The sequence below is a fragment of the Gavialis gangeticus genome, unplaced genomic scaffold (genome assembly GCF_001723915.1).
Source record: "Gavialis gangeticus isolate Ggan-Ray unplaced genomic scaffold, GavGan_comp1, whole genome shotgun sequence".
In the NCBI taxonomy this organism is placed as follows: domain Eukaryota; kingdom Metazoa; phylum Chordata; order Crocodylia; family Gavialidae; genus Gavialis; species Gavialis gangeticus.
Genome location: NW_017729000.1, coordinates 26,051,089 through 26,074,495, shown reverse-complemented (window position 1 = coordinate 26,074,495; position 23,407 = coordinate 26,051,089). Strand labels below are relative to the sequence as shown.

At 42.4% G+C, this 23,407-nt stretch overlaps 1 protein-coding gene across 2 annotated transcripts in view; it reads left to right on the top strand.

The window, feature by feature from the left end:
- The window catches only part of CCNJL (cyclin J like), a 52,601-nt gene that overhangs the window by 21,991 nt on the left and 7,203 nt on the right, over positions 1-23,407 (top strand). The window contains exons 1-2 of one of the 2 annotated variants that reach the window (XM_019506469.1): positions 3,211-3,329; positions 4,241-4,451. In XM_019506469.1, the coding sequence (XP_019362014.1) occupies positions 3,327-3,329; positions 4,241-4,451 (214 nt within the window). In that variant the 5' untranslated portion in view covers positions 3,211-3,326. Of the gene's footprint in view, positions 1-3,210; positions 3,330-4,240; positions 4,452-23,407 lie in introns of those variants that run through there. The other variant, XM_019506467.1, reaches the window with a different exon arrangement.

Sequence of the window (23,407 nt, the reverse complement as noted above, 5' to 3'; positions counted from 1 at the left end):
TAAACATTATCACACCCAAGTCATCAGGGGCTGCTCTGGCATCCTGGCAGTCCCAACCCCTGTCTTCCAGTGTTGGAGGTTTGGAAGACATTACAGCCCTGTCTTTGGGTGTCGGGGACGGAGAATATCTTCACACATGTGGTAAGCAACACACAGTAAAGGCTGGTGTGTTACCTTGATGTACGATATTAAACTGATAACTCCCTTGTAGGTTCATTGTCATCTGTTAGTTTGCACAGAGCAAGAGCAAGCCTTTTGTTCTTCGCAAAGATGCGTTGATGATGATCTACAGCCATACCTAGAACTTAAGTAACAATAGCCAGCTGCTTCATACAAAGCACTGGACAACCTAAGCTGTGTATTTTTATTTCTTTAATGTTCTGCTCTTATCAGTGATAGCAGGACATAGAGTACCAGCACTTCTTGTCCTGGTTTGGTACTGCCGGCCAATCATAAATGATATTTAGCTATTTCTTGTGGTAATTTGCCATTAAAATGTGGTAAAATGGAAATGCAACTATTTTTAGGCTGGGAGAGGTGCGGAGAGAAACTTGGCCAAACAAAGGCTGCACAGTGGAACTGTAGTTAATCCAGGCACAACATTTGAAACATTGGATGGAGGTGGGAAGAGAAATACTAGGTTTGCTGTGTATGCTTTGTGAGATCTAGCTATGACCAAGAATTAGCCCCAGGTTGTTTCTACTTTAGTTCTAGTTTGCTGTCAAACTTCCATCGCATCTCTAACTTCAGGCAGTCAGGTAATTTCTGGAAAATGTTTTTAACACATCCCAGTAATAGCAGAATATGAGGCATTAAATATTTGATTAGCAGTCAAGATGGACAGGCTTTTAATTGATCACTGCACTTTTGTGGATCGGCTTCAAGAGTCAGCACTGAAGAAATTCTGTAATCTTTACATTTTATTGCAAATGTGGCTCCTATCTAGAGTCTTGCCTGTACACAAAAGCTTAACTTGGGTGTTTTTTTAATCCAAAGTTGGCTGGCTTGTCAAGTGCCATAAGCTAAGATAGAGTTGTGTGCACGAGTAAGTGAACTAAACAGAATTAGTGAAAAGCACTGTATTTTTGAGGAATAAGGGCATGCATACAGGTAGCTAATGCAATATAGCTTATTTTGCAATAATTATTCCAGTCAGTTTCCCTAAGTAGACAAGCCCTTGGTGTCACAATATAGTGAGAGCAGCCCCAGTGTGGTAACTTGAGTGCTGTGTACAGCACAACTGTCTTGCCCAAGACTGTAGATGACTTGAGTGAGTTGTGGTGAACATAAGTCTTGTCTAGACTTAACTTTTCTGTACTTAAAGAAGCATAGTCCTCGTTTCTGTCTAATACATGGCTCTTTAGTTGAGCTTGATTCCTCTTACAAAAGCTGAAAAGGGTACACTCATTTCAGCGTAAGTACCTATGTTGGGACCACGGCAGTACAACCAGTGGTTTAAAATCACCTTGGTCTATATGGAAAACTTTCTTGTGAGGACAAGGCCTAATAGAGGTAGTTAACATTCTTCCAAAATGAGATTGGCTTTCTTGGATGCACTGTGTTAGAGCAGTGGGTCTCAAAGCACCCCTCCAAAACCTTTTAAAATAGTGTTGCCTAATTCTAAGTAATTTAAATAGATGTATTATAATTTAATATGCATATTATAGTATAAACTTTAATAACAACATGTTACTAACTGATTATATTGTTATAGTTTTATTCACCCCACTGCCTGCATTGTGCATCTCATGGGAAGCCAGGTCAGGAAGCATCTGCAGCAGGAGCATGTGTCCTTGCTGTAGCTTTCCCAGCCTGACCCTGCATGGCCTCTCCTGGAGTTACACATAGCAGATGAAACTATCCCATGTGCTGCAGTTCTTCAGAAGCATGTTGGAGGCAAACCAGGAAGAACTATAGCAGAAATGGCATGCCTGCTTGCTTAATGCAGTAGCCATGTCTCAGGAGAGATGTTGGAGCTGAACTGGTAAGAGACACGAGGGCAATTTCACTGCATGGCGGTGGTCCTGGCATTGCAGCGCCCCTGGTACTTATGGTGGCAATCTCATGGCACCTCAAGGTTTTGTGGGACCCAGCTTGAGAATCATTGCTCTCCTTTGAAACCCTATTCTTATTGTAGTCCACTGACTCTATGCCCCTGAACAGCAATGTCTAGACATGATGATTTTCTGGCCAGTGCAGCTGTGATTCTGCAAACTCAGCTTTTATTTGTTTCTTGTATCCATTGCTATTATTTACAAAGTGGAAGTGTTTTTTAAATGGGTTGTTAGGGTCTGATTCAGTGGTCATAGGCAAAATGCTTGCTGGGAGCCCTTGTTGGAGTGGGGGTTTTTGTTTGGTTGGTTTTTTTTTTTTTAAGGTGAGAAGGAGGGAATCTTGAAATCCTTAGTTGCCAGAAAGAATAAAACTTTTCAGAAGGTAGGAATGCGTTCAGGTTGACTTGTATAATGGTCTAAAAATTTAGCGTGAAGCTGTTGGAAGCCAAGTGTTTGCACCAGGAGTCTTACTGGATTCTGTTCTGGCCCTGCAGATGATGTAGGTTGCATACACTGACCTAAATATCAGGGTAGAAAGCAATTGGAAAATCAACTTGATGGGTATTTTATGGCTATGAAACAATGGGGAAAAAAACAGGTTGCATTGTTCCCTCTTTTAATAAATCATTACTGGTGGAGGATTTTTTTTATAATCCTCCAGGGAAGGCTGCCCCAGGTTTCAAAGGGCTGTTTGCTTGTCCACAGCATGCGGCTGTTGAGTCTGGAATGTGGTCTCTCTCCGCCTCTTTTTAAAAGGCCTGGGAATCGATCATCCATAACAGTGCTCTGCTTGCTGTCTTTGTAAGCTGCTTTTCGTTATAGAGTCTCTTTGATTTCTAGCTATATGCACCCCTCTGAGGCTAATTGTCTTGCTATTTTCATCTGATAAGTTGAACCTCTTCAAGGAATGTCTGGTTTTAGCAGGGATAAAAGGAACATGGATAACCTTGGCTTTAGAGGATGGATCTATCTGTTTTAGTGCTGCAAAATGGGCTATGCATGTTACTTGTACTGTTTTACATTTTGGAGACTACATTGTTATAAATGTTTAGCATAAAATATATTGTTAAAGTGGTACAAGTCCATAAACATCATCACAAGTCGCAGTGATGTGCACCATATTCCATCGATCCTTCTAACATGCATTCTGTTCTGATTTCAGCATACCAGCCTCTACTTTCTTTACATTGCAGTCATGCCTAAAATAGGAAAACATGTCATGTTTTAAAACGAAGTAACCCTGATGTTCACCATATTTTGCCAGAACAAGTCATGGTAAAATAGATTGCAAAGTTGTAGTTAAAAATCATATGATCTGGTTTTCTACTAGAAATGAAAATGCATAAGACTTTTTTTTTTCTTTCACTAATGTAGAACTTGCGTGTCAGACTTGAAATGGAAAATGTTACCCTAACAAAATGTATGTGTAGCGGGGGGGGAGACGGGGTTAGTGTTTAACTGCTTTGGACCAAAAGACCCAGCAAAAATAGCTTAAATGGGAAAGTTCCAACAGCTCACTCCTAATGCTGCTTATTTTTCTGAATTTTCTTAGACAATGAACGTCAGCAGTTTCTACCTAGTATTCCCCTTTATATGTTACCACATCCCTGCAGTATTTAGTTTTCAAATATCATGGAAGGGTGACTTAGTTTTAAAACTAAATCTTTGACCTTTTGTCTTGTTCTGCAAAGGACCTAGCTAACTTAAGGCAATTTATCTATAAGTATATGCAAAAGTGTGCATGTGTTTGGGGGCGGGGCAGAACATTGTGGAAGGATACCATAGCCTCCCTTAGTGAGTATAAAACTAGACTCAACATTCTTTTAAAACTAGTCCTTGTGTGGTTTTTTTTTTACTTTTCTCTAAGTTCAAGCGGTTTTGGAATTCCTTTTACAGAAAGCACTGGTTTGTTACTGCTGGGTTAAACTAGAGTTTACTTAGTGTCTAACCAACAAGGAAAGTGAATGGATTAATGACTAATGCACTAGAAATTAATGCCACCTTCTTCCCCCTCCACCCCTCCAAAGAGGTTGAGCACTAGCTCAGCTCTAACTTTTGCATAAATCTTACTGCTGGTGTTGCTAAGCACTTGCCATAGCAGGTGGTGAGTATTGGTTTGGGCAATCCAGACATTAAAATTAGTGTTTGTTTCAATGCCTCTTTCCCCTCCTATTGTGTTCCCGTAGGAACTGAAACTGCCTGTGTACAAGGCCCATTCACCACAAATTGGGATGCGCCGCTACTTTATTGACCTCCTGACTGTCCTCAGCAACCGCTGTAATCTCTGCCCTACAGCACGGCACCTTGCTGTCTACTTACTGGACCTCTTTATGGATCACTACGATATTACTGTCAAGCAATTGTATGTCATTTCAGTTGCCTGCCTCCTCCTAGCAAGTAAGTTAGCTGTTGTCTGTTAATTCTTTTGTGTTTTCCGATCAAGCTAATGGTGGTTTTTGTTTTTGCTGTGGGTCTTCATATGATTGGGAGTAGTTTTAACACAAAATCTAACTTCTTGGAAGTCCTTGCTTTCATCCTGAAGTTATGGGATGTTCTACTGGGATAGTGAGTACCTTTGTGGATTAGGCCTCTAAATATGTTGCCAAAGCCCTTTTGTAAAAGTAGTAGGTGCTTGCTGATGTGCCTCTGAACCACAGTTAGGGCTTTGAGAAGTACCTTCTCATTGAGTAACAAAACTAAACATGGGGCTGAATTCTTGTACTTCCAAGGAAGGCTTTTGTCTTTTTGGGTGTGTGTTTGTTTGTTTGGTGGGGGGGGGGAATTTTTTAAAGAAATGTTCTTAAAATGGAATTTGGCCCTGGAAAGGAAGTGTTTTAAGGTCAGTCTACTTCCAAACCTTACACCGGTGCTTCTCAACCAGGATACCAGATTCTTTTAAGGGTGATGCAGGGTGCCAGGCAATATTAGATGTACCAGCACCTACATTTGATAAACCCAGATTTTAAAAGAAAATGTAAAATGTCAAAAGCATTCTGACCTGTTGTGGTCAGAAAAATTGCTCTAGTTTTCTATAGTTAAGAAACAAGTGAAAGCTCAGAGCAGGCATTTTCTGAGCAGTGCCTTGATCGTGTAAGGCTGAGAACCAGTGTCCTAAACTCCGTCGCAAGATTCTGATTTGTTTGGTGCTGCATTCAGCTTAACAGTGGTTGGTAAAGAGAACATGTTACACATTCTTCTTTTGAAACATTTTTGCCTTCACTTTCCCAAAAGCTTATCTTTAAGCTATATGTACTACCCCAAGGGTAATGGTAAAACAGACAAATACACATCAAGCCTCTCCCCCCAGTTTAATCATAAACACTACTCTTTTCCTAGTGCACACCAGGAAATGTTTACCACTTTTCATAAACACCTTGGTAGATGATTCTTGCTGGCTAATATTGCAGGGCAATTGGGAAAAAAAAAATTGATTTTTTTTAAGTTAAAACAAGGCAGAAACCAAACTGTTGCATTGGTTTGTCAGTTTGGTTTGGTTTGTTTCAAGCAAGTTGGACTGAGCCAAAGAACCAGAGTCAAATGCACTCGACTCTTCCTGCAAGTTCAGGACTGGTCTCTGTAACTTGCTCTGTGTGTCTGGGGGGTGGGGGGTTGTTTTTTGGGGTTTTTATGATCTGCTTGCATAACTGCATAATGGTGCAAGAGCAGCTTGCAGCTGCTGAAGTTCTGCTAGTTTAAAGTCCTTTGAAATTATTTGTAAAGAAAAAATAGTGTAATTGTTATTGTTCTTATAATGGATGAAAGAAGGCTGAGAACTTTCAGATTTCCGCTTTTCATTTTTTTTTTATGGTGTAAGGCTGGAAGCTATTACATGATGTGCAACAGCAAAGACTTAAGGAAGACCCTTCATGTATTTTACTGTTTTATGGATAGAGGAGAGGATGATAGTGTACATCTTCACTCCTCCCAGTCAAAACTAACAATTTACGTTTTGTTAAGTCCCAACCAGGATCAGAGACAATCATGGAGCACTGGGCTCCCCATTTCTCATACTTGGATTTCAAAAAAAAAGCCACAGTGAAGCAAAAGGAAGCCTTCATACTATATTATGACAACGCTAGAGGGAAATGTTTTGCAACTTCTGAGCATTGTGAGGAACAAGTAACACCTTGTTAAAATGAGCCTGAGCTACGTGGGTAAAGGCTTTTGCTAAACATGAATTGCACTGCTATTTGATTGAAAGCAGTGTGGTTAGAGGAGTTTGACACACTGCTGTCATCCAGTATAGATGCAGTTCCCATGCAGGAAAGGGTACAGGCTATTCCAATGTGTACAAAAAGATTAAGGAATAGATGGCTCTCACAGTTTGAAAACAATTTGGGCCCATCTGTGCTGACCAGTCAAACTATACTGGAACTTGGATTCACTACAAGTAAGAGGAATGAGGTGTCCCTTGACTAATTTAATGTCCTGTAGTCAGTAGAAGTATATTTGTTTGAATTATGTGCAGAATGGGAAAGATGGAGACAGCACCTGGAAATTCAAGCCATGTAGCAACTTTTAAGGGACTAATGAAAGTTGTAATTCTATAGTAATGTGAACTGTTACTTTGCTCTGAGATGATGAAGCCAAATAAGTGCTAGTATAAACAGGGCAAACTCTCCACAGTAATCTTGATACAGTTTTTTTGACTATTTCAGTACAATTCAGTTCATGGGGAGCTTGCTGAGAAAAAGGCTTTCAGTAATAGTGAATACCCTAATGCAGGCATGGGCATACCTCCACAGTTCTTAGCTTATTGAGAGACCCTGGAGCAAAAAGCCGAGTGCCTCCGCTGTCTGGGTATTCAGTCAGACAGCACTGCTGTGGTTTTTCTTTTGGGAAAAGAGTAATATATACATACATATACATAGATCATCAGCTTTGTCTTGGCTATATTAAAAAGTGCCTGTTTTGAAGAAAGTTAAAATAATTAAGTCTGCCTATGGATTAGGCTCTTTGTTACTAGAGGGCAACTTAGTGCACTATCTTGGTTATGGATTGTGACAGGTCACTGTTGGTGCCTGCCACTTTAAGAGCTAGGCCAGGGAGAGGGCAGGTGCCTAATGAGGGTGGCCATTTAATGCCCAGCTCTGAGTTGAAGGGGAGCAATTTATGACCAGCCAGTAGGGAAGAAACATCTCCCTGCTGAGCTCAGCTGCTCCAAAAAGACCTAGGAGGTAAGCTTATGGGGATGGCTAGGAGGCTCTTGTTCTTGACATGACCTAAAACTGTGCCCTGCTGTGGATGGGTGGCCTCGTGGGGCTCCTAGTGGTATGGGAGCCCCCAGGAAATGCCAAGCCAGTTACCACCCCAGTAAAAGGTGGGTTAGGGTGCCTTAATCCCAGCTCCCACAGCCAGGTGGGTAACCCTGTAGTAGGGCCCAAGAAGGCAGACCTATGTTAGAGAGCGTGGGCTAGTTGCTCAGAAGCCTGACTTGAGGCACCCTCAACTGGTCAGTGCTGGGGCCCAGGACCAGAAGGGTCAAAAGGGCCAGGAGCCCACCACGAGGGATACCTCGAGCCAAGGGCCTGGGATTCTGACTGGTCTTACAGGTGAGGCTAGGGCCTGTGTGGCGGAAAGTCCCGGGAGGGGGGGCACACCTGAGAGGGGGAACGGTGCAGGGAGCTAGGCAGCCCAGAATGAGGGCAGAATAGGCCGCCTAAAGAGAGGGATCTAGTTGGGGTCCAGACTGGAGGGTTATGGGTGCCCAGTGTGGGGCCAGAGACATCCAGAACTTAGATGCCATCTGCAAGGCATGGGCTGCAGTGTAGGGCAGGTTTCGGAGCTACAGATGACTCCCCCTGGCATCAGGGTAGAAAATGGACAGCCTCCCACCTAATTAAAACCAAAATTATGCATCATCAAGGCATGGCAGGAAAGAAAGAGGCAGGCAGTTAGCCCAGAAACAGTTGGGCAGGAGGGTCCCCTGTTACAGGGATGCATTTTTTTTAAGTTGTACTAGTTTAAATTTAGTGCAAGTCCAACATGAAGATTTATATTGGAAAAGCACAGGACTGCCTTAATGCAAAGTTGAGTCATATAACTTAATTACACTGCTATGGTGAAAAGAAAATATACTTTGTGTATGGAGAGTTGTTAAAAAGAAATATGCTCTTAGCAGTATAAAATCATAATAACCATTGGAATCTGCTCCTTCCTTCCCTAAAGAACCATTCTTACTCGCAGCTGGTGTTGAAGTACCTGTTACCAGGAGACTGTTCTTCCTTGAACATTTGGGCAATTGCTAGTTTATTGCTGTTCCTTTTCTGTGAGGATTCTGCTTTTACTACAACTTGGTAATTTTGTTTTACATTGCTAGGGCAGTCTGGCTAAACAAAACTGAAACCTATTGTTGGCTTAGTGATGCACAATGTTGCAAATGTTCAGTTTATTTCTCAGGAGGTTTTCATACCTTCTTAATTCTTTCACCTGCAGTTCCTAGGAGCTTAGGGCACTTCTACATGTGCTCCTGGAGGGCAGGGAGGAGAAGGTGGCACTTTAATTAGAGCAGCTCTGAGAGCCACCATAATTAAAGCACTGCAGCATCTCGTGTATCAGCACCCCCATGCTTCAAAATGGTGGCAGGAGCACTTAAACTAACGCTCATTTGACTAGCTGTATTCAAGAGCCCCCTTTGCCATTTTAAAGCACAGGGTCATGGATGTATGAGATACAGATGCTCGCTGGAGTGCAGTAATTACCACACTCCACCAGACTGGATTAATCAAATCTGTTCCATCATGCTGTAATTGCAGTGCATCAGAGCAGCGTCTATGGTCGTGTACGGGTACCTTTAGTTAGCAGCAGCAACTGGAATGAGAGGAGATGTTAGCATTACTTCAGCTGTGAGCCATCTCTCCTCATCCTGTTCCCCTGCTAAGTGTGTACAGCTGCCGCCAGGCCTTGGTTCATCTCTTGGGTTCCACTTCATGCTGCTCTCCTGAAATACAGTTGACAAATATTCATTAGTGAGAGTGCAGCAGCCAACCAGAATGAATGCTCAAGTACCTTTTGACAGATGCAGCCAAGCTACTTGCTTTAATGGCCACAGTCCAAAAATTAAAGCCAGTGCAAGTCCTAGTTATCTGAAGGAAGAGGCCTTTGTGGTCTCCTTTGTTGCCTGGGAGGAAAAGTGAGTGGGAGGGGAAAGCTGCTGTCTAGGAGGAAGGCTTAGAAACAGTACGCTCGCAAGCTTGCTGTTCAGGACCACCTGACTCATGATCTCTTTGAACTTCCACAAGCTCAAATTTTAGTCCAGTTGGCTAAATTGCTCTTGACAACGTGGGCAGGAAATCTGGCCTTTAACAAGTTCAGTGTCATGGTTTTCTTGTCTTAATTACACCAACTTGTAAGGTCTTGACAGGGAGCAGACAGATGTCCCATCCCTTCCCTGTCCCCCCTTCCTGTTCTGGGTTTGTACAGCACCTTTCATGATGTGTCCCTTGTCCATGTACAGGGCTTCTAGGCATTACAATAATAGTGGGGCAGGAATAATTTGTGTATACTATGTTTTCCCAGTGATGATCCAAGTTCTTGAGTGGTATTAGCTGGGTAGCAAACTTGTTTCATGCCCTTGTAAGCCTGCTCACTGTTAAAGATGGAATTAGGTAAGACAGGGTGTGTCTATACATGTATTTTATGCACGCCTAAACTTAATGCGCCTTTGCTTAAGGCACATTATAAGGTGTTTTAGGCATGCATTTACATGTAAATGCGCTAATGCACATTAAGTAGTATTAACTCTTATGCACGATTAGCTAAGTCGCATTAGCCTATATGCAGACATGTTAATGTGCATTAACACTGTACATTCATGGACTTGCACCAAGTTAATGCGCATTAAGCGTCTACACATGGGCTAATGCAACTTGGTTAACCATGCCTCAGTTTGATACTTGCTTTATGTAGGTATCAAATTTAGGTGGGATTAGCTTAAAACCACCAGTTGAAGGCACATTAAGGGCTCACCTGAGTGGACACGCACCCTTAATGTGCCTTAAAATTGGCAATTTTAGGCTAATCCCCCTTAAAAGGGGAACATGTAGACATGCCCACAGTGTAGAAAACTGACTCTGGCTTTTCTTATTCCACAGCAGGCAGTCTGTTCTTTCTCTCTCTCCAGATCGGTGACAATTCGAGTTGATTTCAGATGGCTGCTTATTGGGAAAATCCTCCTTCCCCCTGCTCTCCAAGGCTACACACTGCATTGTCTCATACATGTGTCCGTATGATATGGGGGGCAGGGGGACACAGATGACTCTGTTCCTTTTTACATCCTCCGTAGTCCTCCTGGTGTTTATCCTGGTATAACTAGACCTGAATAATTAAAACTCAGAACTTTTCCCATGTAAACTCCCAAGCTCATCCAGACAGCTTGAATGGCAGTTAACTTGAATTAGCCCTGATTTGTCCCAGGAAAAAATGTTATCTCAAGGTAAAAACAGCACAAAGCCTTTTTATTCTGTAATCTTTTCTCCCAGAACAAAGCCTTTTACCTTGGGATCCTACAGGCTTTGAAACCCGTTGTCCTACTTCAAATACCTGTGCAAGGTAGGAGGTAATATTCCCTTTGTCTTTCCCCTCCCTGCTCCCCATCAAGGCTAATTCAAGCTTAAGTGCTGTTCAAGCTGTGTTTCTATCAACTTCCCCACTTAGACTCAAAACCCAGGACAGCCACACCCCTCTAATTCCAAAGTCTGTTTCTGTGGTGTTTTTGTTTTTGTTTTTTTACCTTCAAATACTTCACAGGTATGCTGTTTTCACCCTATGGCAGTGGTGCGCAACCTCTTTGGGGAAGGGGGAGGGGAGTGCAGCCCTGTTGGTCCAGGGTCCAGATCCAGCTAGGGCTCTGATCCATCTCCTGGGTGCTGTGGGTCTCTGCTGTGCAGGAGGAAGGGGGCATGGTCTGGCTAAAATCTCACTGGGGATAATAAAGAGATTATTATGACATTAGTTTTACTACTAAAAAAATTGAATACCTTTTTTTCTCTGCTTTTGTCTGACTGCTGGATAAGAGACTTATTAGGTCTTGCAGTGTGTCCAAGAAATTTGTTTCTTTTAAGTGTGGGAGTGGCAGTGGTTTACAGGAGGAGAATCCAGATTTCTGGATTCATCCTGCCTGGTCAAGTTCAAACCAGCAGATCCTCTACCTTCATGGATGTGGATAAAGTATTCAGCATGTGCAGCTTCTTCAGTGTCTGCCATACCTGATGCCTGCTTTTCTCTCAGCCCCCACTTTCTCTTTTAAGTACTATATTCTCATGAAGATTTATCTTAACCGCTAGCTAGAAAAAGCGAACAAAATGCAGCAAAGCCTTGATAGCGGTGACTGCAGCTTGACTTGTCCTTATTTTACTGAGCTCATCTTTAGAATTGCAAGGTCTTAAGTTTTCAAGAGAGCCTGCTTCGTGGCCCAGTTTTTCTTGCTCGTTCAGTGAAAAATGGAGGAACACCTGAGTTGTTTCAAATTTATCCTTGCTTAGCTGGGCTTCTGCACTGGGGCTCGCTTTCACGGCTGCCATGTCCTGTAAAATTCTTAATGGTTTATGAACGTGAGAGGAATGCACTTCGTTATTAACTTACCCAGCCTGTCTTCCCCCACTTCTGTATTTTTACCTACTCCCTTTTTCTCCTTTCTGTCTCAGACCTTTTTCTTTTCTCTGCAGTGTTCTGTCACACTCTTAGTTGTGTCTTGTTTTTTCCTCTCTAGCCCTTTTAGCAGCTTCTGTCTTCTTTCACCACAGGTTGAATGCTCTAGTTTGGCTTGATCTCATGTGCAATATCAGTCAGACTATCCAAAGTGTGTATCTTATCATTTTAAAGTTTTGTAACAACAGATTTCTCACATGACTAAATAGTTGTAACTTTTTATGGGAAACCTGAGGACTTTAAATCCTGCACAAGACAACTCAACCAACTAAACAAAAAACACTTTAATCTTCCCTGTTTTGGAAGATGTTCTGGGTTTTGTTTTTGTACCCCTGCCCATCCAGCAAACCCTTGGAAAGTAGGGGATGGAAGAGTCTTATATTTTCTTAAACTTGCCATTTTAAATCCATTCTCCAGCCGCAGAGACATATCAAGAGGAAGTGCAGGAGGTTGCAGCAATTTCAGGAATTCTTCATTTGCATCTAAGGAAATGCAGCAAAGACTTGCAGAATTTGAAAAACTGCAAATTCTTGGAAGTGACCGACTGCACAGATTTTGTGTAAACTTCTCCATTTTTTCATCAGAGCTAGTCAAAAGAGCACCCTTTGCAATCAGAATATTAAAATATAGTCTTCCATGTTTCTGAAAATGTTTGCCACCACCTGCTTAGGAGCAACATGACAAATTCCAGGCTTGCTTAAATCATTTATGGTCATACTGGATATGACCACACTTTTCACCTTATTCTAGTCATTGAAACGTTTGTTAGTATGACTTCAGCATTAGAAAGTTGCATGTGGCTAATCTGAAGTAAAAGCCCTGGTTATAAATAAATACATTACAGGAACATTTGAACAGAGTCAAATCTGTAAACTTCAGGGAATGACTACTTGGCAGATCTGTTGCTGTTGCTGATGCTGTTTCTGGGGGTTTTTTTGTTTGTCTTTGTGGGGGGGTTTTGTTTGAGAAATACATTACAAATTGTGTATGTGCTAGCATATCATTGCCTGCTCCTTAATTGGCTCAGTGTCAGAGATGTTCAAGAATGTGATTTTTGTTTTACGGCTCAAAACAAATAATGGAGGGACTTTTTCTCACAAAAATGCATTTTTGTTCAGCTTTAGTAACTGTTACCACCTAGTAGCTGCTAATCTGTGGAGGATATAAATGTTCCTGCAGTCTAAGTCTTTGCCTGTTCTGAGCTCTGTTTTAAAAGTTTCATGTGTTGTTGGTTTTTCAGTTGATAGGCATGGGAGACTATATTTGGTACTCATGGGTCTTACCGGGACCCCTGACTTCAGAGAACAGGGTCACTTTCTCTCTTCCTGGGCCTCTTGCTGCCTTGTCTATTTTAAAACTAGCTGAGAATACTTAAATGAAGTTCTGGTGGCCTTGCAGTGATGTAGCTGTGATGGTCTAGGAAAAATGCAAGTAGCAAGTTGGTCCAATAGAGAGTATTGCCCACAAATACCCTTATTCTAAATGGAGTTCTGTTTCTTGTGACTGTTGTATACCTTGCTGTAGAGGTCAAGGCAACTTGCTCAGGATTATCTGTAACAAGAAAGAGCCAAGACTGAGCAGGAACAGTGGTCAAGATGCCAGAGACTTCCAACTCTCTGGAGTTCCTCTGACAGTAGTTATATCTCAACAGAAATAAAAAAATTAGATTAATCCCTTCAGACGGTGTTGTCAGAGTAGCGAGCTTTCACTGTCAGGCCTGGGGAGTCTTTGAAGAATTAACGTCTTGTAATAGGTTTGGCAATGAGAGAGCAGTTTAACATTATGCTAATCCAGTGCGGGCTTGTCCCACTTCAATGGTTGGACACTAAAGAGGTTTGAGATCGCTGTAGACTTCACGGCAGCAGAACTGGGATTTTAGCCCAAGCTATAGAGGCTCACGCGTTCAGATGCATCTTGTTATTGATTCATCTGTAATGATGGAACTGAAACCCTGATAGGAAAGTCCTGGAGGATCTAGGATTTTTATTTTTTGTATACTTCATAACTGTTACAAAGGACTCTTCTGGGGAGGTCACTAAATGGCATAATGCTTCAAGAAAATAAATGGGAAACCTGAGCCTCCCTGGCCTGCATTTGGAAATGCACGTTTAAGCCTGAAAAGCTGTGCTGTGTTCCTAATTCTCCCCAAGAGCAGAGAGCTGATTACCGAATTAAGGAGGGTAAAGTCTACACACCAAATAGTTTAGGAGCCTCCTACCACTCTAGGTATTTGAAGGATGAAGATTTGATTATGGATGTTGCCAAGAGGAAGGACATCTGTTTTCCAGGGCAGGAAGATTCTCACTGGTTCTGACTTGCACATGCACTGAGTTTGAAGGTTTTTTTCTGAAAAGACAATTGCAGCATTGCCACCTTCAAACATTCAGAACTCATGAGTTGGGGAATAGGAACATCTTGAGACTGGATTTAAAAATAAAATAAGGGTTTTTAGAAAATCACCTTGACATCTTTCACATGCTTTGCATGCGTTTAAAGCTGAGGATCACACTTTTTTGATCTTTATTCCTCCACAGGTGAAAGGACTAGACCATCCCCAGGGCCTAGTGTGGCCTGCATGTCTCAGGGCAGATTGGTAGGGGGGAAGAGGAAGGGGCTGGGGCTGCACTGCCAGAACAAGGATCAACCCCCCTCACTGGAACACCAGCTTCTTACGAGTCGAGGTTCTGGGTGTTTTTGGTACTCTGCCCAAAAATGTTGCCAGCCTCTAGACTGGACAGACATTCTTAAAAAAAAAAAAAAAAATTGAAGTTCTGCAGTTTAGATATGATACTATAAACACATTTTTAAAAAGGTCTTATTTGTGTGTATGTGTTGTGCATGTAAAAAATATAGCAAAAATCATTGGTTGGAAAAACTTCAAATTACTGACATTTTTAGGTGAACCCACTTTAATGGTGGGGAGCCAAGAAATTCTTGATGAAGTACAAGTAACAAAAATCTGTGCGTCTTTCACAGCAAAAATAAACCACTCTTCTTCATCTTTTCCTAGGTCAGTCTATGTCTTGAAACTTGGCATCTCCTCGGTACTATAAAGGGAGTGAAACTTAATGCAGTTCCTGTTGTCTCATTGTACTGCGCTAGCCTACATGGATATGCTAGAGAAGGGTGTTACTGTGCAAGGTGCCATACAGCTTAATCGCCCTTGCAAATAGCTCATACTCAGGGTTATGGCAAGATGCAATGGACAATAGACTAAGGGGAGGGAAGAATAGAGGAAGCTAGCTCTATTCTTATAATAGTTTCATAGTTGGTAGGGTCGGAAGGGAGCTGAGTAGATCAACAAGTCCGACCCCTGCCATGGCAGGAAAGAGTACTGGGGTCAAATGACCCCAGCAAGGTGTTCATCCAGCCTCCTCTTAAAGAGCCCCAGGGTAGGAGCCAGCACCACCTCTCTTGGAAGTTGGTTCCAGATCCTAGCCGCCCTGACAGTGAAGTAGCGCCTCCTGATGTCCAGTCTGAATCTACCCTCTGCCAGCTTGTGACCGTTATTTCTAGTCACTCCTGGTAGTGCTCGAGGGAACAGGAACTCCCCCAATGCCTGCTGGTCCCCTCTGACTAGTTTGTAAACGGCCACTAGATCCTCCCTCAGCTTTCTCTTGTGGAGGCTGAACAGGTTCAGGTCCTGTAGCCTCTCCTCATAGGGCCTGCCCTGCTGCTCCCTGATCATGCAAGTGGCCCTCCATGTTGTCCACATCCCTCCTGAAGTGTGGTGCCCAGAACTGGACACAGTACTCCAGCTGTGGCCTTACTAATGCCACATAGAGGGGGAGGATCACCTCCTTGGCCCTGCTCGAGATGCATCTGTGGATGCATGACAAGGTATGGTTGGCCTTCCTGACTGCATCCCCACACTGTTGGCCTGTATTCATTTTGGCATCAATAATGACTTCAAGATCCTTTTGTGCCTCTGCACTGATGAGAAGGGAGTTCCCCAGCCTGTAGGTATAGTGCTGGTTCTTCTCAGGTGCATCACCTTGCACTTGTCAGTGTTGAATCCCATCCTATTCTCATCTGCCCACCCCTGTAACCTGTCTAGGTCTGATTGTAGCCTATTCCTCCCTTCTAGCATGCCCACTTCCCCCCACATCTTAGTGTCATCAGCAAATTTGAACAGGGTGCTTTTTACCCCCTTGTCCAAGTCGCTGCTGAAGATGTTGAACAGTGCGGGCCCGAGGACCGAGCCCTGGGGGACCCCACTGCCCACATCCCTCCAGGTCAAATAGGACCCGTCCACCACCACTCTCTGGGTGCGGCCCTCCAGCCAGTTAGTGACCCAATTGACTGTGTGGGTGTCAATGCCACAGTCCCCTAGTTTTTTAATGAGAATGGGGTGAGAGACAGTGTCGAAGGCCTTCCGAAAGTCCAGAAAGACTATGTTCACTGCTACCCCTGCATCTAAGGATTTGGTGACCTGGTCATAGAAGGCCACCAGGTTGGTCTGACAGGACCTGCCTCTAATGAGCCCATGTTGGTTGCCCCTAAGCATAATCTCCTCTGCTGGTCCCTTGTGGACATGAGTCTTATTAGCTGGTCATGTTTAATCTCATCTATAAGATGAGCTAGGCAAGTGACCAATTCCCAGTAAAAAAAAAAAAAAAACTACTAAAAACTTTCACGTAGAGAAGATTTTCAGTTTGAAGAGAGAACCTCAGTCGTGTTGCCTGGCAGAGTAGATTTAAGGCAGAGAGAAAACATTTCGTTAGTTCACCTGTCCAGACAGGGTTAATGGTAGACTGTGCTCACGTTTAGGCAGCTGTGTTCTCACCTAGCGGGTCAGAGCAGGAGTAAAGAAAAAACCTAGTCCTGCAGCCTTCTGCTACATGGCACTTTGTAGGACTGAATGGGTCTTTCTTGTGTGCTGGGCGAGACGTGCTGACATCTGTCTCTCTCTCACTTGTCTGGATTGGAATGGAAAGTACTTATGACTCTTTAAACTGACCATCAGTAGGTCTTTTTTTATCCTTCTCACTCCTCTGTAGGACTCTGAAACTCTAATAAAACTAATTGCCTGTGTGTCCTCCTTTTGTTCTGCCCATGTGCAAAACCCCAGGAAAACCTGTCTCCCCTCAGCTCCCATAGTAAACACTTTTAACTGCACACTATAGTATTGCACAGCAACTGTTCCTGCTTACAATGGATGAGTCGCTGCTTTAGGGTACCTTTTGACAGCTGTGATGCCTCCCCATTTTATTCTCTCCCCTCTACTTAAAAGCCAGCATGGGGAGGCGGCTTTAATACTCACTTAGATGAACTGATGAAATGTCCTTTCTTCAACTCCATATCTGGTCCTCTTGGCAACACTGCTCATGTTTTTTCTTCATGGAGCTCAAAAATCTTTAATTAAAAAAAAAAAATCAAGTTTTTTATGTTGGAATAATTCTTGCTTGTGATCAGAACAGCAATGCTTTGTATGGGTAACTTGAAAATTTGAGCTATTGAGATTAAAATGAAAGAACTAAAAAGATAAATATTGTTTTTTTTAAATGTGCCCACCAGTTAGATGTTTTTTTTTTAAATTATGCAAAACTGCTATGGACAAAAGCTGCAGCAAAAATGTAGTGGGTACGTAATCTTACTCACTTGAATAGCTCAGCTGAATTAAATGGCACTACTGTGTGTAAACATTTGCCATGTGAGGGCTAAACTATTCTAAGGTGTAAAATGTTTGCCACTTGAAAACAACTGCTTTGGGGTGGCAATAAATATTTGTGTGCTTTGTTCTGTTTTCCCCTTTAGACTTTAACAGTGGCTGGGAATCTTGAAACTTGATTCGTGTAAATAGCTCTTGCATGCATGGCTTTAAGCTTTTCAAGGACATGCATGTGCATCTCCCTGTACCTTTCCCTGCCCCTAGCATAAAAGTGCAAATTTAGAGTGTAGCTTAGTGGAAGCATTTCCTCTTTTTGCTTTGTGGATATTTGTACTGGAAGGTGTTACTGGTTGCAAACCTAGCAGAGATTGTTGCTGACATACAAAATTCATAAACCCTAAGCTATTCTGGAAGCTTCTGCTTCTTCAATAATCTGCGTTTGGTCCACTTCTGGGTCTGCAGCCGAGCACGCTGGTGTTCCCTGCCCCCGGCTTGGCAGTCGGCCATGGGGGAACCTCGGGTGCCCCCCCAGATCCAGGAGGCACCAGTTGCCAAGCCAGGAGGGTGCGTGTAGGGTCGCTGCCAGACTGGAAGTGGACGAGAAGTGCTTCTAGTCTACTTCTGGGTCTGCTGCTGAGCACGCTGGCACGCAGCTGTGGGACACTCCATCCGTCCCACCACTGCAGCACTGACGAGCTGCCTGGTACCTTGAGGTATGTAGAAAAAACATTTAAAGCTGTGTCTGTGTCCGAATGGCCAAATCTTTCTGATTTGATTTGGAGAGATTAAACGATCTGATTCGATTCGGCCACGGAATCGGGCCCAATCGAATCGGCAGCCAAAGCTTTGCACAGCCCTAGTACACACATCTGCCAGTGCATTCTCTTGAAATCTTTGTGACAAGTTGTGGGATAGTTCTGGGAGAGGCATAAAGGCCACAGAGGGATCACGTCCCCATGCGTTTTGAAAACGTGTTCAGACTTGATTTTTCTGACAGCTAAAGGCTAGTGCATGAACTCTGTGGCTTAATTGCTCTCCTGAATCTTAAAAGGGTTTTCTTTTGTTCCTCAACTCTGTTCTCCTCTTATTTTACGATCAGAATTGGATGGTTGAATTTTCTTTTAGTAAATAACCTCATGCTCTTTGGCACTGTTGCTTTCTAGGCATTTCTCAGGGGCTTCTAACATAGTATTTTACGTGCTCTTTGTTTAAAAATAGAACTTTCTGGCAATATCTGAAAAGGCTCAGATAATGCAAAATATTTGACTGAAAAACTGCACGTTTTTTGAGAGAGAAATTGTCTATTGACAGTATTTCCCTCTATCAAAGATGAATGCTTGCTTACAAGTGGGTTAAAAAGTTGACAATGTGAACTTGCTGTTTTCTAAGCTTATACAATAGTGTATTTTTACAGAGATTTTCCATGTTTTAGACTTGACAATAATGTTCTTTGAAATGGTGTGGCATATCGGTCTGATGTCCAAGACCCTTTGTACCTGGTGTTTTTTTTAGTCTTACTAGTGCAGTGGATGAAAGCCCCGATTTTTGCTACAGAAAACAGAGATGTATAGTTCCCCGTAAGTCATATATTGCAAATACATAGCCAAGCAGGTTGTTTGAATCTAGCAAACAAATTGTCTTGAGAAAGAAATACGTTTAGTCCATGTGCAGGACTCCAGGCAGACCCCTCTCTCCCTACTGTCCATAGTAATTGCTGCCTCTGAGCTGTAATGTCAGTGTGCTAAGATCATTTAATTACTGCAATATTAACTTTTACCTCAAAATACCATTATCTTGTTAGTTACAAATCAATTTGCAGTTGTAGATTTTTATACTAAAAATCAAATTCCATGTAAGCTTTCCCTTTTAGGAAAGGGGAATTAGCTGGTCTCTCACTGCTTTTTTAACCACTTGTGAGAAATAAGGGAGTAATTCAGGGGACAGTCACAGTCCAGTGTGCTGGTAAATGTAGCAAAAAAAGTTGAGGCTGCTAGTATGGCCTGTTTGCTGTGAAAATGTATACTCTCTTCTAATGGCATGAGAATTATTTATGTTAATCACTTGGTTACAGTATACTGCTTCTAACCTTTCAGTGACCTGAGCTTAATGAGGCCCACCAAGATGGAAGGAACAAAGCAAAATTCTGCGAAACTTGAAGCAAAGTTGGAGCTGCCTTAAGGCTTCTAAATGTGTCGTCTCTTTGTGGCATGTGCATTCAGCTTTCAAATGACCTACCCAAAGGAGTTTCCTTTCTAAATATTAGATCTTTAGCTGCTGTGTTTCTGCAAACCGCTCTCGCGCTCGCTCTTTCTCGCCAACTTTCTGCCTTTCACAAAACCCCTTTCCATCGTTGTCAGGAAAGTCAGCCCATAAGATGTCATAAGGAAGTTTGGTATAATGTAAGCTATCAGGGTTATTTTAAAAAAACACAATACAAATATGTGGGATCTAATATTATTTGGTTCTAGTTCCGGGTTTGAAGCTTTACTTCATGCGTAAGTGTGGGAGAATCACTGCACCCCTCTCCTGCTGGGGGTGAGGGTGCACCTAAGGTTTCTGGGCACTCTTGGCCTACAGCTTGCCTACATCAGACACCATGTGAGAGCTGAAGTCTACAGCCCTCTTTTGTAACTGTTTCTAAAATCTGGGGAGAAGGTGGGGGGCAAACTGCATAGCTGCCTTTGTTTCCCTGCCTCAGTGCCTTTGTTGCCCTTGTGCATTCTTAAGAATTCATTGGGAGTACTCTTAACAATTCAGGATCCTTCCCCTACACCTGGCTTCTCTGAATCGTGACCTCTTTCCTTCTCTCCCTGTACCAGAGACCTGTGCAGGTCTGATTTAATGGTCCACTTCTGACCCACACCTGATATTGTACAACTGGACCCAAGCCCGCAACCCACACCACTAGCAATTCTTCTTACTGACTGACCCGACCTGCTTTAGGAAAACCCACAATCCGATCTGTGCTGCTGACAGATGTGGAAAAAACCCTGTGCTTTCCCAGAAGCAGCAGCACATTAGTTCAACCTGGCTCTACAGCATCTATATAGATCGCGTGCATCAGTGGGGCTTTTTGGCATTCTTTTTCTCAAGCTGATTCAATCGACTGTTAGATAAAAGCACCAAAAAGGCCCTGCTAAACTGCCCAGTCTATACAGACATTGGGCAAGCTGGATCAAATAAAGTGCTGCCTCTTTTGGGCATGTGTTGGGCAGCTGCAGACAGACTTAGGGTGGGGGGTGGAATTAAAAAGCACACTTTTACCAGTAGTAGCAGCACATTAGTGTTCAAGATGGCTGCGAAGGAGATCAAACAAAAGATGGGTCAGGGTGTGTTACACCCTGGTCTATTGTTTGATCTCCTTTGCAACCATTCTTCCTTTTCTTGTTTGCTCTCATTTGCACTGCTGCTGGTAAAGTGCATTTTTTTTTCAAGTCTGTCAGCAGCCGGTGGTGAGGCTTACCTGACCGAAGTCTAACGCAAAACATTTTTTTTTCAGACCCACGCCCAAACTGCAAAATGTGAAGTAGTTGGCATTCCCACCCAAGCCCGACCCACTTTGTGGATCACTTGCAGGTACCCAGCCTGGTGCAGGACTTGACCCTGTACAGACTGCCTTCATCTTTCCACAGTTGAGCCAGCCCTTTTTATTACAAAGGCAACACATTTGCTCCTCTTGTCTTCTACCTAAACTTCCTTTGTCCATCCAGGTTTGACCTGAATGCCAGCCACTTTGTCGGTGTGGGCTCCATTTGAATAGATTGCCACCAGTTTATTGTCTCACCTTTTGTTAGCCCTGTGCCCGCCACAAGAATTTCTCCTGTCTCCACCTTTTTGGTTTTTAGCTCGATGTGAGACAGGCATGCCTAATAATTAAAATGGAGTTTGCAGCCTGATGTAGATGTGCATAATTCCATGGTAACTTGGATCCACTCTGTAACCATGTTTAATATGTATGTTGGCTTGGCTGTTGGGCTCTTTACTAATGTATAGGTTTAGTTAAAGGGACTGTTGTGGAAGAGTCAGAAGAATAAAAATACTTTGAGAAATATTTTGTAGAAAAATGGCTTAAGCATTGAGAGACAAAGCCCAACCTATAAATTTGGAAGATTTGACCTCTGTTGCTCATGGACAGCTGAGTCACTGCAGTTCATGAGAGAGACTTTTGGTGGAGATCATTAAACTAGCAGCACATATTCTCCTTTCAAAACTGAGTTTATTGGCTGAAGTAAAGGCAGTGACTTGATGTGCCAGCTATATTAGCAATTTAAAGCTTATTAGTAGTGAGACTTCTTCAAGACTCTTGTCACTTAAGCAATTTTATATTTTTAAGTGCATTTCTCCTTCCTTCAGCATACTGTGCATATATAAAATAAATCTAGGCTTCTGTGTAGTGGTCTTTTAAAAATCTTGATAGCACTTTAGGCTTTTTCTGATTAAAGCAGTTGTACAAAGATTTTTTTAAATATATATTTTTTTTAATTTTGGAAATGTATCCAGAGCACATAATCTTTGGTACTAATAATCTTGCTTTCCCCACCCCATGTGTTTTCTAGTGGGATCTGGCTGATCATGTCCATGGCACAAGTCCTCACTTCAGATGGATGGTGTTACATGTTTTTCTTGCAGTTTAGTCGAACGTGGTAGATGGAACATTTTGACCTTGTTCTTAGCTAGCCAGTGTTGCAAAAGCACATTTTGGAACCTAACTTGTCAGAAATCCACGGAGCTTTAATGCTGCTCATAGGGGCGAGGGGGTGGAGGGAGAATAGCAGAAATGCTGGATAAAATGAGTTGTAAGCACTCTCCCCTCATCAGCGTACCATTCATAGACAAAATGTTTTGAGTAAGTATTGGAACTTGTGAAAGAAATTTTCACTTGAGAGTACTGTAATTATCTTGGTGACTGTATGTAGTGTAAAATGCTCAGATGTTGACATCTTGGGTATTATTCTGCCTTGGAGCAATGAGGAAATTATTTTAAAGAAGCCCATCAAATTTTGAGGTGCTAGTTAAAGATCTGATATGATGATGATAATAAATAAAGTCTGTGCCAAGAGATGAATGATTTGTTTGCCATTTAATAAGGCAGAGTTCTGTTTGTTTGTTTTTCCTTTATTTCCCTTGTGCCCAAGCGTGGGTTTCTTAACGCTTTCAATTATAATATAATAATTATATTTTGACCTAGGGACAGCTTAGGTTTGATGTCCTCTGTATTAAAATAGTAAATATAAAGATTTAGAACACTTGTTTTTTTTATTCCCCATAAAATTGCTTTCCGTGACTTTTTTTTTTTCTTTTTTATGGGCCCCTCTTTTGCAGACCTGATCCTCCATCAGCTAAAAAGTTAAATGTCAGATAATTCATAGCCCAGCAGACAGCTCTGTATTCAAAAACGGGCTTAAGTTGGATTTTTTTTGTCTGCTCCCAAAACCCTCTGCAGTTTCAAACTTTGCAGTCTTGAAACAGGAGCAGATTCTCCCTTTTCATATTGAAATAGTTTTCTTACAGAATGCACTGGCATCTCCCAGGATGTGCAGCCAAGCTCTCTGCTATGTATAAAAATGCTAATTAATTCTAGCATCTGTTTCTGTAAGATCCTGAACAAATGTTCAATAGCTAGATCAGAGTTAAGCAGATGCAATAGACCTAATTCAAGATGGCTGCAAAAAATGGAGTTACTGGGTTCTAAAGCAGAAAGGAAATGCTTAATCAAAGAAAAATAGATGGATACTTAAATTCAGATAAATTGTTGAGGCCACCCAGTTCCAAAAATAGGCCTGTAGTGTGCTTTGGGGAAGTGCATCAGTGCTTTCAGAATGGGCCCTGCTGCTGCACACAGCTCTACTGATGCTTGAATTCCTATTGGGCTCTATTTTAAATCTCTTGTCTTAACTGTATGCTAGTACATTTGTTTTGACCATAAGGTTGACATACTCTCATTTTTGTATCAATAGTTTATAGCAAAGAAATGAAAATGTAGGGATTTATCAGAAGGAAGGATGTTGGGACTAAAATATAATATCTTTTCTTCTTTCCCACATCTTGCTACACTTACTTCGTTCTCCTGACCCAACCCCCCCCCCCCCCCCCC